The sequence below is a fragment of the Gymnodraco acuticeps genome, unplaced genomic scaffold (assembly GCF_902827175.1).
Source record: "Gymnodraco acuticeps unplaced genomic scaffold, fGymAcu1.1, whole genome shotgun sequence".
Taxonomy (NCBI): domain Eukaryota; kingdom Metazoa; phylum Chordata; class Actinopteri; order Perciformes; family Bathydraconidae; genus Gymnodraco; species Gymnodraco acuticeps.
Genome location: NW_022989953.1, coordinates 1,707,854 through 1,724,300, shown reverse-complemented (window position 1 = coordinate 1,724,300; position 16,447 = coordinate 1,707,854). Strand labels below are relative to the sequence as shown.

The window sequence follows — 16,447 nt, the reverse complement described above, 5'->3', positions numbered from 1 at the left end:
CGATCTTCTTTGCCTTATTATCTCCCATTGCTCTCCTATCTCATTCCCCTTCTTCACTTCCCTTCGATCCACTGTTCTTATCTCGTCCTCTCTATGCCGTATTTTGTCTTTCTTCAAACTGTCTGGAGACTCCCTGCCCCCATATTCATTACATGTGGCTGCTTGGGAGCAAATAAAAAACAGTGCTAATTTAGTTTAACAGTAAGGCACTCCCAGCAGTAACCCTTCAGAGACACAGGACTGTCAGTGGAGGAGTCACGTGAATGTTACCCTCGGATACATATCTTTCCTTTACCGTGACTACAGAAATGTATTGTTTCAGATTGCTTAACACATACAGTAAAACCTTAAAGGTGCCATATTATGCTTTTTTTCAGGTTCATATTTGTATTTTGGCCTCTACTGAAATGTTTATATATTCTTTAATGTTCAGAAAGCATAAATAGAGCCCCGATAAACATGTATCAAATAAAAGTTGTTTTTTTCCCGCACTTTCTCGCTTATCCAGTCACACTCTGCCTTTCTCTTCCTCTTATAGTTTACATGCATGTTGTTTGATAGTCCAAGAACCAACATCGCTTTGTTGGTCTAAAGAATTAATGAATTCAATTTGATGTTTTCTATGGAACCATAAAACAGCAAGACTTGGGAATTCATAAAAAAACAAAGCCATTGTAGTAATTGTTTAAAGTGTTGAATATTCAGTATTCATACATCATTTGAATCACATTATATTCATCCAATTTCATGGAGCTAAGACACAGACCGTAACCTTTTTCCAAAGGCTTAACGTCAAGACGTTTAACTTTTTCCTTATTTATGTAGTCCTGAAAGCTCCCTAAAACGTTGCCTTGTTTGATTGTAAGGTTATACCATAAGATTGTCTAATTTGTGTATCCAGAGACAAACATAGAGAGATCTACACGTATGTGTGTCTGCTTACACTATAGACATAGATACGGAGACAAACACACAATATAGTATGTGTATCTTTTTTCTTGTTTTGTATCTATATCTACGCCGGGATCCGGAGTCGAGGCTGATCCTCTTGCTGTAGTCCTGTGTCTTGGATCCTCCATCCTGAGTTCTGGATTAAGTCGTGGACTTCGGGTCGTGGCTGAACCTGTCTCTGCGGTCCTGCCTTGGGTCTCGTCATGCTGCTTCCCTGATGGCTTCCACAGGATTGTAGCTGACATCCTTGTGGATTCATCTTCTTATTACAGACACATGCATTTCCTAACATTCGGTATATATGCTGTAAAATGTATTATCTCTTCGATTTACACACGGCATCTATTGCACGTCTGTCCGTCCTGGGAGAGGGATCCCTCCTCTGTTGCTCTCCCTGAGGTTTCTCCCATTTTTCCCCTTAAACTGTGGGTTTTTCTCTGGAAGGTTTTCCTTGTACGATGTGAGGGTCTAAGGATAGAGGGTGTCGTTTTTCTCATACTGATATTCTGAACAATCTGTGCTGTTGTATTTGCTGTAAAGTGTCTCTACTGTAGGCTATTTTTATTATATGTACAGCACTTTGGCTCCACCAAAAATCGTTTATAAATGTGCTATATAAATAAAACTTGATTTGATTTGATTTGAGGAATAATTTACCCTGCGTGTCCTCCTTCGCCCTCTGACATAGCTGACCAACCTTGAGCAGCCGTTATCTCCCATAAGGAGGGGCTGCCCTAGCATTTTGTTGATGTTACCAGTTTATGACCGGGCAACTCTCTGTCAGAGATAATTATTAACCCTAACACCTAGAACACATCCTTCTCGGGGTGTAGATGACCCAGAGCCATAAGCGACAACAAATGTGATTCAGTGTCATCAGCTGTTTAGTCTACCTATTGAAGAATGTTGATTATTACACTCTGAACTAGTTAAAACTTGGAGCTACAGGAGGGTTCTTCAGAATTGATTGTGGCATCTCAACCGTGTGGTCACACCGTGGCCCGTGAATTCTCCGGCCGAAGCTCGTAATAAACCATCAGTGTTTGACATCAAAGCTCCAGCTCTCCATCGTGTCTCTCTTTGAGTCCTGACTCTCCATTGCTTCATAAGTTTCCCCCACAGTATGTAACCACCAGAAGGGTCAAATGTTTTTTTCACCTGCCGTCACTGTTCTCCCACCTCAGCAACACAACGGATTAATAACAAATCCTCTCTCTCTTTGACACCTAAGCAAAAAAAGGAGCCACAGTGGATGAGGTATAAGCCAAATGGACAGATAGCATGCGGAGCAGCGACTGTAAAATTTGATTAAACAACAAATCTGGGGAGGCATCCATGAGATCTGCGCCTTGTGCTGCAAGGTATGAGGAGCAAATCCTGCAAAGTCGCCAAATTAGCAAATTGGTATTATTTGTTCTGTACGTCTGCAAAAATGAAAAAGCCTGAGGCAAATAAATGCATACACTGTTAGGAATGTAATAGCTATCTGTGAGTACCTGTCCTGAAATGCTATAACTAGCATCTGTTTGCTGTGTGTGAACTGTGTGCAAAGAGAGGATTAGTATAGATTATATTATGTTCAAACCAATTGGGGCAACATCAGAGTAAACACTGTCAAATAAAAGTACATTTAAGGAGTTTTAGGGACTGAGGAGAGGACCAACAATTGGTCAACATATACCTTTTTCCCCATTCACACTATTATGTACTTGTCTGCATATAAGCAGCAGTGAGTAGCTTGTTAGTGGTAAAACATGCAGCTTCTCAATGCACATACATGACTGACAGTGTTCCTGGTAGGCATCATCATGTGCCGGGGTCATGCAATACAGTCTCTCTGGTAAACAAATATTCATGTATGTTGTTATGTGCAAAGATGACTAGATTGTGCAGAATGTTTTTGCATGTCATATTTATTTCCTTGCTCTAATGGTGTATGTTATTATGTTGCTGACTAATGGCTGTGGAGATTGTTTGTGTCCACAGATTTTCTTTTCACAGATTGTTTTTCTAATATAATAAGTATGTGTGTGTGGGTGGGTGTATGATGGTGAAAGTCACATCAACTTTAAGAATTTGGATTATTAGCCACATTGCTGTGACTATCCTAGACTCACCCCAAGGCATCAGATTGTTAAACAATGGTATATGCTCATTAACCTTGCTTTAAGAAAAACATGTTTCGCCATGATTGAAAACAGTTATTCTGGACACTTTTGGGCATTTTTTTAAGGTAACAAGTTGACACTCATAAAGGTATGTAGGATTATGGGGTCAGTAGTTAATGACTCTTCAAATAATCCTTTTGTTTTCAAATGTTAGTTTTGTTTTCTATTCATGATTCATATTGTGATTGATTGGCTTAGTTTCATCCTAAAAACACTCCAATTAAGCATTATCTATAAAGGTCAGTAGAGTGAACGATTACGTTTTAATTTCTGCAGCAAATCAAAAAGATGGCATCACTGTTGAGCTATATATTCTGATCATGTTTGTATTAGTTGCTTTCAAAACATAAAATAATCAAACGTCACTCTTGTATTGACAGACAGAAGTCCTTTCTATGGGAGTGATCCGTCAAAAGATGCCACCAATTGTAATCTATGTTGTCAAAAATAGGTGAATATAGGTACAAAAAAATTGAAAGCTGAGATATTTAAAATTGGAAAATGCAAAACAGCTGTCAATTCACAGCTTGACCTTTGGAGAGTTGAGATGTGGGTTTTTTTTCGTAAGCCTTTCCTTTAACACTATGTACTGTGGACTTGACAGGCAGAATATTGGAAGCAGAGTATGGTGCCTTTTAGATCTGCTGTCAAAGGACATCACAATATGGGTGCTACTTTCTCCTGCAACACCGGACTGTGAGGCACACAGCCAAAAAAGGCTAAATAAAAACCTAACCAACACCAAACACTGCAGTTAAGACGCTTTTACAACATTTTTAAGTCTGATTTTGAAGTGGATATGTTATGCAAATGTTTTATGTTCATAATCTCGTTCAGGGTTTGCACTAGAACATGTTTACTTACTTTAATGTTCAGAGAACAGGTTATTTTTCTGTAACTGCGTTTCTGAATATACAAGTATTAAACTTCTGGCTGGAATTCTCAATTTTAGCGCATGTTTCTTTAAAACCCCTTCCCTAAAACAACAGTCTGCACTCATTGGTTTGGAAGAAAAATATGGTGTTACTATGTTAAAGTAGTTCTCAAGCCGTGGGTGAGAATACTGAAGATAGGGGATGGTGTTGTTTCTAATTAGGCCTACATATGATATAGGAACAGATGTCGGTTTTCCAAGTTTTTTGACCCAAAGAAACTGATTTTGTTTTCTTTCTTCACATTGTGTGGGTTGGTAGGTTCCTCAAGTAGGCGAGTTGTAAACACTGACAAATAGTTAATATGTCCGCTTAATGGACATTTATTATTTTTGAGTTTTCAAATAATGTTGCTACAACCACACACACACTTTGTTTTTTATTGGTATACATTTGCGTATACAAAGTTCAGAGCCCACTGCATATGGGAATCACAAAGAAACAGAGCACTTTTTAACCCGGAAATAATAACCACAGCACTATTGTAGCTGGATGCTTTTCATCTACCTTAAATGTCAGCATCTCCAAGGTAAGCATGCACAAAGGACTCACCACACTTATTGCTTCGATGACCTGCATTACTGAGGGTCATTCTTCTACCTGTGTAAACATGACTCTTATTTATCACTTCACGTTCTATCCTTACTTTGTTCTAAGCCAATTAGGGTTCTTCCCAGCCACTCTGGACCCAACCCAAGCTTGTCATAACCGCAGCAATAAGCTCTGCACTCTTTCCCTTTCTCTTCCTCTCAATTTTCCATCTCATTAACATTAATTTCCACCCTAATTGAGCTTAATAAGAAAATAATGTTTGACATTAAATCCTTGTGAACATGTGGCCGAGCTGATCGCTGTGTGTTCGTTCTTCCACAGCAAATGTTTTCTTTGTCGGGGCTTTGTGTGTTTGTTTGCCTCGCTTGTTGTTCCCGTAATAGCCTATTTAGAATTCCCAGTTACTATCCATCTTGAGCTGACCCCTTGCTGTTGTTGTGCTGAAGTTAGACTGTGCTTTTCTTAAATGGGTTTCCCGAGTTCTGCTTTGTTTGTACTTTCACTTGCTACAGTGTCTGCATCCATATGTTTCCAGCTGAGCCTCCAGAGCTCTGAAGTGCTACTAAGGTAGTACACAAACTATGCATAAAGCCCCACTTTGAAACAACCTTTTACTGATGTGTCATTGAACTAACAGTATATATAAACCTGCATAAATCTATTGTGATGCTTCTTGGTATAGAAAAAGGCCTGCAAACACAACATTGACATACAACTGTATCACTTTAGAGAGCTACGGCTTGCTCAAATAACTGAGGGAGTGAACCAAAGCATTAGATTATGAGAGGAACTGCAGAGCCATATCGTGAATGTGTTTTATAAGTGGCCCTTTTCACATATACAGTATTCATGTGATCCGATCTAAAGTCATTGATTATAGAAGCTCTTCTTCCAACATGTAGAAAGGCTTTGCCATAAAATAGTTAAAGACCCCTGAACTCCCTGTTACAATTCAATATGAAATGCCTTTAGAGTAATGGTGATTTTAATCTACCTCTGAATATTTCATGTTTCATCACCACACAAGCCATGAGCTACAGTAGGAAAGGAGAAATACTTAATGAATGTGACTGGGCCGGCCTGCCAGGATCACTGGGCAATATAAAAGTGATGCAGTCTTTATTCTGCACACAGTGTTAGACCATCGATTAAAAAAGTGAAGCTGCATTTGATAGGAGACGCATGTTCTGAGTTATGACGGGGGTACAGACTTCCTATGATAAGAGGAGAGAGAGCATGCTATCTTGGAGGCTGGGTTAGGAAAGGGAACATGTAGGGAGGAAGCAAAGCAGTGAGAGATTGCAAGCTGTTGTGTATATGTGTGTGCTCATGCATATGTATAGATGTGTGTATAGAGAGGCATAGCAGTTTGCCTTCAGGGATTACAACTATCGGGTTGGAAATAATGATCATTATTGAAGCTAATCCACTATAGGCCATTAAAACAGTGGCATATTACACTGGTCCAGTATTTTTTTTCTATGTTGGAATAATTTAGCCATTGACTGAAGCCTTCAATTAAATCCCTGCACTTCTATAATAGGGCTGTGAGGAAAAAATCACTCAGAGGGAAAGCACTTTTTTTCCATCTAGGCTGGGTTGGTAGGCAGATAAATCAAGTTGAATTATGTGGTTGAAGCTAAAAACCCATTACTTATTCTGATTAGCCAATGTTATTTGAAGTAATCTGGATAGAGGATTGTTGTTTGATGTTGAGAGAAGTTGAATATATTAAATGGATTTCCTTCTACTCGCAGCCGGCTCCCTTTCTGACTGACAGTTTCAATAAAGTCTCTGTCTGTGTCTGTCACACAAGGTGTGTTTTTCATCATGTCTTGTGTCACATCACAACATCAACAGCTCTTTTGAATTGACGATTTCCAATAAATAACAGGGCTCCAGCACATGTGTCCATGTGAAACAAGAAGCAGCATACTAGGCAGTGAATAAGCCAAATGTGAGAGAGACAAATCACTCAGAGATAAGGGTTAATATTGGTTCAGAAGCTTTCATACTACAGAAACAACTACATAAAGGAAGATAAGGGATTTAAAGTTGAATCAGCTACTTTTGGACAGGTAATGTACTTGGTAATAATAAAATCTGCAGCTAGCTGCTCTAATAAATCACCCTTATCTCTATGTGTGTGTGTGTGTGTGTGTGTGTGTGTGTGTGTGTGTGTGTGTGTGTGTGTGTGTGTGTGTGTGTGTGTGTGTGTGTGTGTGTGTGTGTGTGTGTGTGTGTGTGTGTGTGTGTGTGTGTGTGTGTGTGTGTGTGTGTGTGTGTGTGTGTGTGTGTGTGTGTGTGTGTGTGTGTGTGTGTGCATTGTGTTTGGATAACATTGTCTTTCAGTTGTAGAATTGGTAATAATCCACTTACTATCTTAAATGTATTTCCATTAATAAATGATATACTGATAATAAAGAAATCCACAGGTCTGCAGGGTATTGTGCATACATGTTCTTCTTTTGTTCCCTCTCAATTACACTTCTTGCATTTCATTCAGCTCAGTCATTATGTCAAGCATTATCTTTGTGCTGCTGAGCTAAACATTTCCATATTGAACACAGTAAAATATGTTTAGGGGAGATCCCCAGGCCCTAATGTCTACTCATCTCTCTTTTTTTTCTCTATTCCAATTCTCTCTTTGACTTCCTCCCAAGAGTCTTATGTACCAACTTTTGTTAGAACCAACAAGGACCCAGAATTGTATTTCACTGAGCTTGTCACTTTACTAGAGGATATTAGGACAACACTATAAGATATGTGTGGTTGCTTTGAAGGTCGGTACTTTTGCAGCTATTTCTTTAACCTTAATTGTTATACATTTTATGAGCGATGCTGAAAAAGTAAAATGAGAAATATTTTCCTTAAGTATGTTGAAGCGGGACAATGTGTAAAGTTTAGATTAAATAATTAAATGTATATTAATTGACTTATTTCTTTCTATACATTATTGATGGATCAACTCTCTATTCTTACAAATCTTTATTTGTAGCCCCAACAGTAGCTGATGCTTTCTAGTGGTGTAGCAGAACAAACCAAAATGTAATTCTTAACAGGACAAAATGTTAGCCTAGCCTAAACAGCGGGTAATGTGTTACATTTAAAATAGTTGTCATTGTGGTTATGAATCCTGTAACCACACAAACTAACGTAGTCAGATTATGATGTGAAAATGTAAAAAATAATGCTTGATTACTGATGTTAGTGGTAAATTAGTAAGAATTGTAGTTCACAGTGGCGCAGCTGAACACAACAGGGGCTTTAAAGAAATACAACAAACTGCATCTTACAAAATGCTTAGCATCAATTACTTAGGTATCACTATTAATATAAACTAATCTACACACATGATGAGAAATCTAAAGCTTGCCTGACCAGCCGGGCATAGCAAATCCTTTGGCATTGTTTTAAAAAAAACACATTTTGGTTTAACAAACATAAATGTCAAAACACTTGGTTACCATGCTCAGATCAAATGCATGGCTTACACCAGACTAGTTAAAAGGTAAATGTTGCATATAAACACGTTTGTCCTTTTACATATGCTTTACAAACACGTGTGTTAACCCATATTTACAGGGCATGTGTAGTGTCCTACCAGAGCATTCTATGTGTTTAACCCATTATTCCAACCCAGTCTCACGGCATTTCGTGTTCACCAACACGATTTTTAATCTATTGATTCGTGTTCCCCAACACGATTTGCCCCTTGTTTTCGTGTTGCACAGCACGATTTTTTTTCGTGTTGTACAGCACGATTTTAAAAGCAATGTATTTCTACTGCTTGCAGCACGTCTTTTTCTCCGGTCGGGTCGAGGAAGACCTGAAGCTGTGTGGTTCATAAAAACATGTTCTTACTCAATATCAAGCCACAATTATTGCTTTTATTTTAAATCGTATAATTTCAGACTTTTGTTGCCGTCTGTGAGGAAAATAAATGGGGCTCAGAGCCTCAGAATACTGAAATCTGTATTTTTTAAATATTTGTTTCCTTCTAAGTTGTTATTCTTTTCAAAATAACACACTGTTATTTACTCACCAATAACACACAATTATCCTTGCTTTTATTTATTGGTTTAATTCCATAATCTCTGGCTTTTTTGGCGTCCGTCAGGGACTGAATTTCAAAATAAAAATAACCGGACCCAAGATCCTCAGCTATGGTTTTAAGCTCGCTTATTGGATGTTTTAGCCGCAATGCATGCTGGGATTTGGTGTTTATATGATATGAAATCCGGAAAACATTTGTGTACCTTGTGTGCATCTAGTGGTTAAAGCACGTTATTGAATTATTGTGTTTGATTAAAAAAATATTAAGAGTACATACTTTCATAGAGGGAAAGTATAAATATAGAAATATAGAATATAAAAAATCAAGAAGATACTATAAAGTAATCTCTACAATAAAACAGTTTAGTGCAGCATGTACAAAGATATTAATAGGAGGAGGTGCAAAACAGAAAAACGAATTAACCTTTATTTAAACATTAAATAACAGATTAAGGTCTTCTTTTAAATAAGAAAAAAACGTTGGGGGTATCTATCTACAGATAAATATTAAGCCTGACAAAGTACTTAACGTCTAATATATTGCTTTCCTGCAATGTTAACTATGTTGAAGCACTTATTTTAACTGATATTATACATATGAATTATACTCGTATGTATGTAGATAGAATAAGAAATGTGCAGAATATGACAGTTTAATGGTGGAGGTACACACATATTGATAGATGTCTTGTAATGCACTGTTGAGGAACCTGTGACCCAAGTTTTTCATTCATTGCATAACTACACCGTAGTTGTGTATATGATATGTCAATAAACCTTTGAAAATCTTGAAAGGGATGTGCAAAATAGCCATAATATACAGTCTTTAATTAACTATTAGTAGAGAATAACGAGTAATGAATATACTTTATTACTTGTTTCCATTCATGTCAATTGCAGATACATGTTTAGTCTTCTCAAGCACCAACTATCAAATATCTCTCCTGATTGTTGGCACTTGACAATCACCTTACCTGAATTTTACTCAGGTGTAACTAAAGTCTGATTTAAGGGTTGTTTATATTTCACATCATTAAATCAGAATCTGCAAAGTAACTCAAATAAATGCAGTGGAGTAAAAATACCAGGTTAACCTCTGAATTGTAGTGGAGTAGAATTACAAAGTAACAATGAGCTGTCATGTGGGTATATATAGCGATTTTCACCCATTTATTAATTATAATAAATAATATATAATAGTTTTACATTTGATAACGCCAATGTGTTTAATACTGGCAACTTCTAATTGTGGGAACAACGAAAACGTTCAGTAGAGACGTCCCATAGAACATTTTGCGAAACACAATAGCCAGCATGTGTAGTTCTGGGGGGGCGTTTGATTCCAGTTTTGGATAGTCTGGCGTGGTTTCGTTCCATTTCACACAGCTGTTTGACGCTCTGCGTAACCTTACGGGGGACTGTAGTCCTAAACGATAGCTGGGGATTATGGGTAGTGTAGTGTCTTCGGCCATCCTAAACTCAGAAAGGTTGACAATCGCAATGACGCTCGAAATGTCCCTTATAGGCCTACGTCTGTTTCCGGATATTTTATTTTGAAATTCAGTTCCTGACGGACGCCAAAAAAGCCCGAGATTATGGAATTAAACCAATAAATAAAAGCAAGGATAATTGTGTGTTATTGGTGAGTAAATAACAGTGTGTTATTTTTGAAAAGAATAACAAATTAGAAGGAAAAAAATATTTTAAAAATACAGATTTCAGTATCCTGAGGCTCTGAGCCCCATTTATTTTCCTCACAGACGGCAACAAAAGTCCGAAATTATACGATTTAAAATAAAAGCAATAATTGTGGCTTGATATTGAGTAAGAACATGTTTTTATGAACCACACAGCTTCAGGTCTTCCTCGACCCGACCGGAGAAAAAGACGTGCTGCAGGCAATAGAAATACATTGCTTTTAAAATCGTGCTGTGCAACACGAAATAAAATCGTGCTGTGCAACACGAAAAAAAGGGGCAAATCGTGTTGGGGAACACGAATCAATAGATTAAAAATCGTGTTGGTGAACACGAAATGCCGTGAGACTGGGTTGATTATTCATGAGATACATGGGAGCACAGTTATTGGGTGTCAAAGGTGCTTGTAAACTACCTGAATCAGACCGTAACCACTGATAGCCAATGTCCTGGTTTTACCATGCATGTAATAGAAAGCAATAGGCGCTTTCACAACCGAGTACTTTTCCCAGTATAGTTCCGATAGTTCTTGAAATGTTGCGTTCACACAAAAACAATCTGGAACTTAGTTCATGAGAACCTTTTCGCCCCCGTTTTAGTCCCTGCTAGAGAGCAGGTACTTTCATGGGAGAAAAAGGTTCCCATTTCGGATTGGTTGGGCGGATTGCAAACCAAGCCCCGTAAAACTCGGAAAGGTTTTGTGAAGCCGCCATTGTATTAGCTGGCATTAGCATTATTAGCATTAGCCCAGCGCACCAACGGAGAGAGACTAACTTATGGCAACACAAAATAAAACATGGGAGCGGTGGAGATGAGGAGGTGTCGGCGTTCTGGTGATTTACTCAGAAGGCTTCAGTAGAAGCTGCTGGGAGTCCCATCAGCTTCTACTGAAGCCAGTCCCCAACTCCGGGGACTTCCGGCCGGGGACTTCGGGTGGCAGTATGCGCCGTGAAGTTGTTTGCGGCCTGCCAGTAAACCCAAAGCAGAAGAAGAAGTGACGTCAGCGGCTTAATTTGCCTAATCCTCCCTCAGGGATTTATTCCGGTGTGAACGTGATCTGCTCTTTAGTTCATCAGAACTAAGTACGACAAAGTATTTGGTGTGAAAGCGCCTACTGGGGGAAGACTAAAGACATTTGGTAAATGTGTGTGTGTCCCTCCCAGCCTACCTCTTTATTGTGTCTCATGTCTGCTCTCCTCTCACATCTGTTGGTATTTACAGAGTAAATTATTTCAGAGTTTTTACAAAAGCCAGTCAGCTTATCAACAGCTTGCATTCAGCCAAACACCCACACTCACGTCTGGTTTCAGCAAAGAGGATAAGATCAATTGTCTGACTAAAAAAAAAAATATATTTCTTCTGCCCTTTTCTCCCTTTCTGTTATAGGGGAAATTGTTTCGTTAGGCAGACAACCCTGAGGGCACCCACCACAGCAGGCACCTCAAACAGGCACTAATGTTCTTATATCATAGAGGCAAGCACCAACTTCTAACTGATAGCATCAATTCAGCTTTTATGAAATGCAAAGCCAATCCGTCTCCAAATAATTCTTACATTACATACAGTCTTGTTACAAAATCAAAGTGATCCTAAATCTTCAGATTTTTTTCCATATGCAACATTTTACAGAGATGGATCAGAGTGAATTCTGTATGAACTACAGTTTCTCATGAATAACTTGGCCGCGTAAAAAGGAAACAATCAGGGAACAAAATAGGAACTACATGAACGCTGTTGCTGAGATGGAAACAATAAATGTGTCAGAGGAAAAGTGCACAGGTGGGAATGAAAACGAGAACCTGCACTCAAACACAATAAGCACCTGATCTAAAAAAGGCACACACACTGACCTCGTAGGAGTCGATGGCCTCGCGGTCCAGTGAGCGGCTGACTGACACGTCTCCTGTGTCTATGTCAATGGTGAAGAGACCTCTGGGATCCTGGTCAGCGCCGGGGCCTGTCAGACGGAAGATATGGTTCCCTAACTTCTCTGTTGAAATCACCTGCAGACACACACACACACACGCAAAAACATCAACAACTTGAACAATTGTAAGCTTTTCGCTTTTAATTTGGAGTGAGTCTTTTTCCAGAGGCAAAGACATTGGTGAGTTACTGCTTCTTTTCTAGGCACAGTACGGAGAAAAACGTATTATTAGAGTTTGTTGACATACATTTTGAATAGGAGCTTCACCTTGAATGGTGATGAAAATCCTCCATAGCTAGCAATTAAAAATGCATATCAGACAAGACTTTGATTCGATGTCATCAGTTAGCATCATCTCTGAGCAGAGGAGTCCTGCTGTGACCACTTGTAAATTCATGGTAGTATTCCTAGCAGATAAGACAAGTTGAACAGTTAAATAAATATAAAACGCATCCATATATAATTTAGAGTGAACTTTTTGTAGATTAGCGTTTTTGGCATAGGGCATTTGAGGAAGATTTAAAACCATATTCTGTCAAATTGCTTTATAAAGTTGTGTTTTTGAGCAGTGCTGCCAAGTAAGTTGGCTTAAAATCATTCTGTCTTTATGGATAGATTTACTCACATGAGACTGCCGGAGCCAGCAGCATCCACGGATAACCCAGCAACAGGAACAGGCAGGTTAAAAAAAGAAACACAGAGAAAACACAGCATGTTAGAATCACATAGCACCAGAGAACAGAAACAAGAGTCCAATACCTTACTGATCTTTGCAGATCCTGAGGTCAGGGTAGATGTAATAGAAGGAAACATAATAAAATAATATACAAAAATTGGCAAAACTTTGGCAGACTTTACAAAGTTAATACCTAGGAATATATGAGTTGAAGGAATTCTAATATCGCTTTAGGATAGTTGTGTTTCAGGATTATAACCAACTCAGCTGTCTGGTGGAAGATGAGCAAAGTCAGGAGTTGCAGAACGATATTTTATTTTGGCAGTTCAACTGGTTTACATTGCATATATGCAGTTAAACTATTGAAGGGATAAGGTATCCATATAAGGTCAGCAAGCTTTCTTACTCTGACAAAGAGTGTTCAACTGCTGGTCGGGCTTCCAGTAATGGCTCCATCCATTCCCAAAACAAAGAGGCCGGTGAGAAGTATTGGATTATTAGTATTTAATATGATAACAGATTGGGTGCAATCCAATACCATATCCATTTGTTTGGCAAAAAAAATATTTACTTAGTCTCAATATAGATACAATATTTCATATACAGTTTGCCACAAATACTAGGATGTCTTACTCCATTTGGTTGTATTTTGCACTGTGCTATCAAGCATGTTTTTCTGGCTATACCAACCCAAAATCCTTTGTGCAGGGGATATATAAGAAAAAGGGTCAATACTCAAGTTGCTAAGTTAGGAAATAGTAGTATGTCCCAATTGTACTGCATGCAACAGTATGTACTTTGAAAGTAGTGTACTCAAAGTAAGAAGAGAATGTATGTGATTTGAAATGCAGCCAACGTCCATATATATATATATATATATATATATATATTCTCAGCATATGGACCTTTTCTCAGCACTTATGTTGACCTGGAAAAGCAAGTTAGTACAGGTGGATGTAAAATGTAGTTTCATGAATGGCCCCAATGAGATATATAAGTGAGGCAGCACATACAACACAAGGACCTTTTCCTGCTGTGACATGTCAACAGTTCTGCAGGGAAACATTTCACAATTGCACTTAAACAGACTTGATTGGAAAATCGTTTTTTTTTTTAAGTTAAGTTAAAGTTAAGTTAAAGTTAAAGTTCTCCCTAGCAGTGTCTCCCTCTTCACACACCTAATGCTAGTTGTTGACTTCAGCTACATATTGAATGTACATGTATGACAGAGGTATCCAAGTCTGTGCAAACAAAAGGAAATAAGCTTTAAGGTTTTTGATGTTGTTACACAATCCCCTCTTCTAGATGTTAATAACCTTACAATATATGTTTCAATCAAGTTCAGCACTCTGGCTTACGGAGATGCCACCGACAACAATGTGTCCCTGTCTAAATACACACAGACTCACATAAACACACACACGGTTGTCAGAATTGTAACATCCTTCTGGGCCTCTCCACTGACACCGAGTGCCAGGGTTGTAAACGGATCTCCTGCCCTGTGCCTCGTGATCAGACGGCTGCCATCAGGTCACCTTTAATCAGAGCACGCTTCTATGGGATGGCAGCTAAAATGAAGGCCTTTCTAGTCCTCACTTAAAAGAGCATGAGTATGTGGTGTTACAACCCGATGCCAGACGGAGCTCAAGCCCTTAAAGCCTCTCCAAAGCTATGTGCCATTTATCTCCATGTCCCGCTTCATCTTTTCCCGCTGTTCCATCTCGCTCTCGGGTGGCTTGCTCCACCACTTGTTACTTTCTCTAATATGTCCATCCTTGTTCTTCTGCTAAGCATCCTCATTCCCCATTCATTATGTTCCACTTCTCTGTACTGCATCCTCTCACGCTCACTCCCTCTGCCCTTTATGTTTGCCGTAGCACGAGATGGTAGCGAGAAATGTCAAAAGTGTAACACAAACAGTTATGTGTGGATGATACCAACTGTACTAAAAATATCCACTGCCTCTCTTGGTTTGTCTTTGTTCTTCCCCCTTTTTACTTCTTAACCTCCTTTCCTTCTTTCCTTCTTGTTAAGCCTTGTTCTTTTCAATCATTTCAAGGAGTTCTCCTCTTATTATCCAACCAGGCATGAGCAAGTGAGGAGATCATTCGTTCAGTGGCTAATCTTGCATACTAATCTTGCATACCGCTGGACCCATCAGTCTGAAGCTTGTTGTGCTCATGTATGACTGTTTGCTCAAGAGACCCTTGTTGTTGCCACTGATTAATATTGTCAATGAGTGCTCTTCCTAATCAGCTGGTTAAGTGATCGACTGCCTCAAAAGTTAAATATATTTACAGCAAACAGCCAGACTGAAAAAAAGCATCCAGTCTGTTGCATGGCGCTTTTTAGCATTTATCATGGCTTTAGTTTGAGATCAATGGTAAAGTTTGGTCTCCTTTTAAAGCAGAAGCTCTCCATAAGAAGTCCATCGCTGATGAGGTTATGATCCACTAAAGTAAAGAAGAATAGAGAGGTGCAGAAAAGAGTGCTAAATCCTGGAAAGAAGACATTTATCTACTTCCAGTTCTGTATGTGTTTGGAAACCTGAAATAATGTGGTTAACTCTAGCTGAAGAGATGTGAATAGAATAGATATAATTCCTTTATTGTCATCGCACCAGGTACAACGAAATTTAAAAAAGCAATCCTCGCAGTGCATTTCCACATAAAACGAATAAATATATCTATATAAACATATACACACATAAACATATGCTCACACATCCATACCAACATGCATACATGCCCGCACATAATTTAAATACAGTTTACAATATAAAAATACAGGGATGATATTTGGCATCTCTGATGTCGATCAGTTAATAAATTAATAAAACTATTAAGAAGTAGTGCAGTTGCAAGTTGTAACTGTGTGTGTGCTAGTTCAGTGTTTGACAGTGTTCAGTTCTCGTATGGCTCTGGGGTAGAAACTGTTTTTCAGTCGGTTTGTCCTTGATTGAATTGACCTGTAGCGTCTACCGGAGGGCAGAAGAGCAAACAGGAAGTGTCCAGGGTGTGAAGAGTCTGCAATTATTTTGCCTGCTCTGTTGAAGCAACGTTGGCTGAAGAGTTCCTCCAGAGAAGGCAGTGAGCAGCCGATGACCTTCTGGGCTGTGTTGATGACCCTCTGAAGGGCTTTCCTGTCCTTTTCTGAGCAGCTGGCACACCACGTGGTTAGGCAATATGCCAGCACACTCTCTATGGAGCAGCGGTAGAAAGACACCAGGAGCTTCTCCTCCAGGTTGTTTTTCCTGAGGATCCTCAGGAAGTGGACATACAATAAGCCAGTGACTACCGCACTCGGGAATAGTCGGAGCTTATATGTGTCATAAAAGAGCAGTTGCTACCCAGTGATCGAATGAGACTACTAAACGTGATCACCTTGACACGAGTCCACCTTAAGCTTTGTGGTGGTGATGCGCAAGAATGCTACTGCGATGTAGTTAGATTATAGCAATACGTTCACTTTTTATTTCTGCTAATTGC

At 38.9% G+C, this 16,447-nt stretch overlaps 1 protein-coding gene across 1 annotated transcript in view; it reads right to left on the bottom strand.

Annotated features, from left to right (window-relative positions):
* Positions 1-16,447, bottom strand: part of cdh13 (cadherin 13, H-cadherin (heart)) — a 467,262-nt gene that overhangs the window by 235,791 nt on the left and 215,024 nt on the right. The window contains exons 5-6 of the mRNA XM_034210651.1: positions 12,909-12,914; positions 12,207-12,359 (exon numbers count right to left, since the gene is read on the bottom strand). Coding sequence (XP_034066542.1) covers positions 12,207-12,359; positions 12,909-12,914 — 159 coding nt within the window. The remainder of the gene's footprint in view (positions 1-12,206; positions 12,360-12,908; positions 12,915-16,447) is intronic.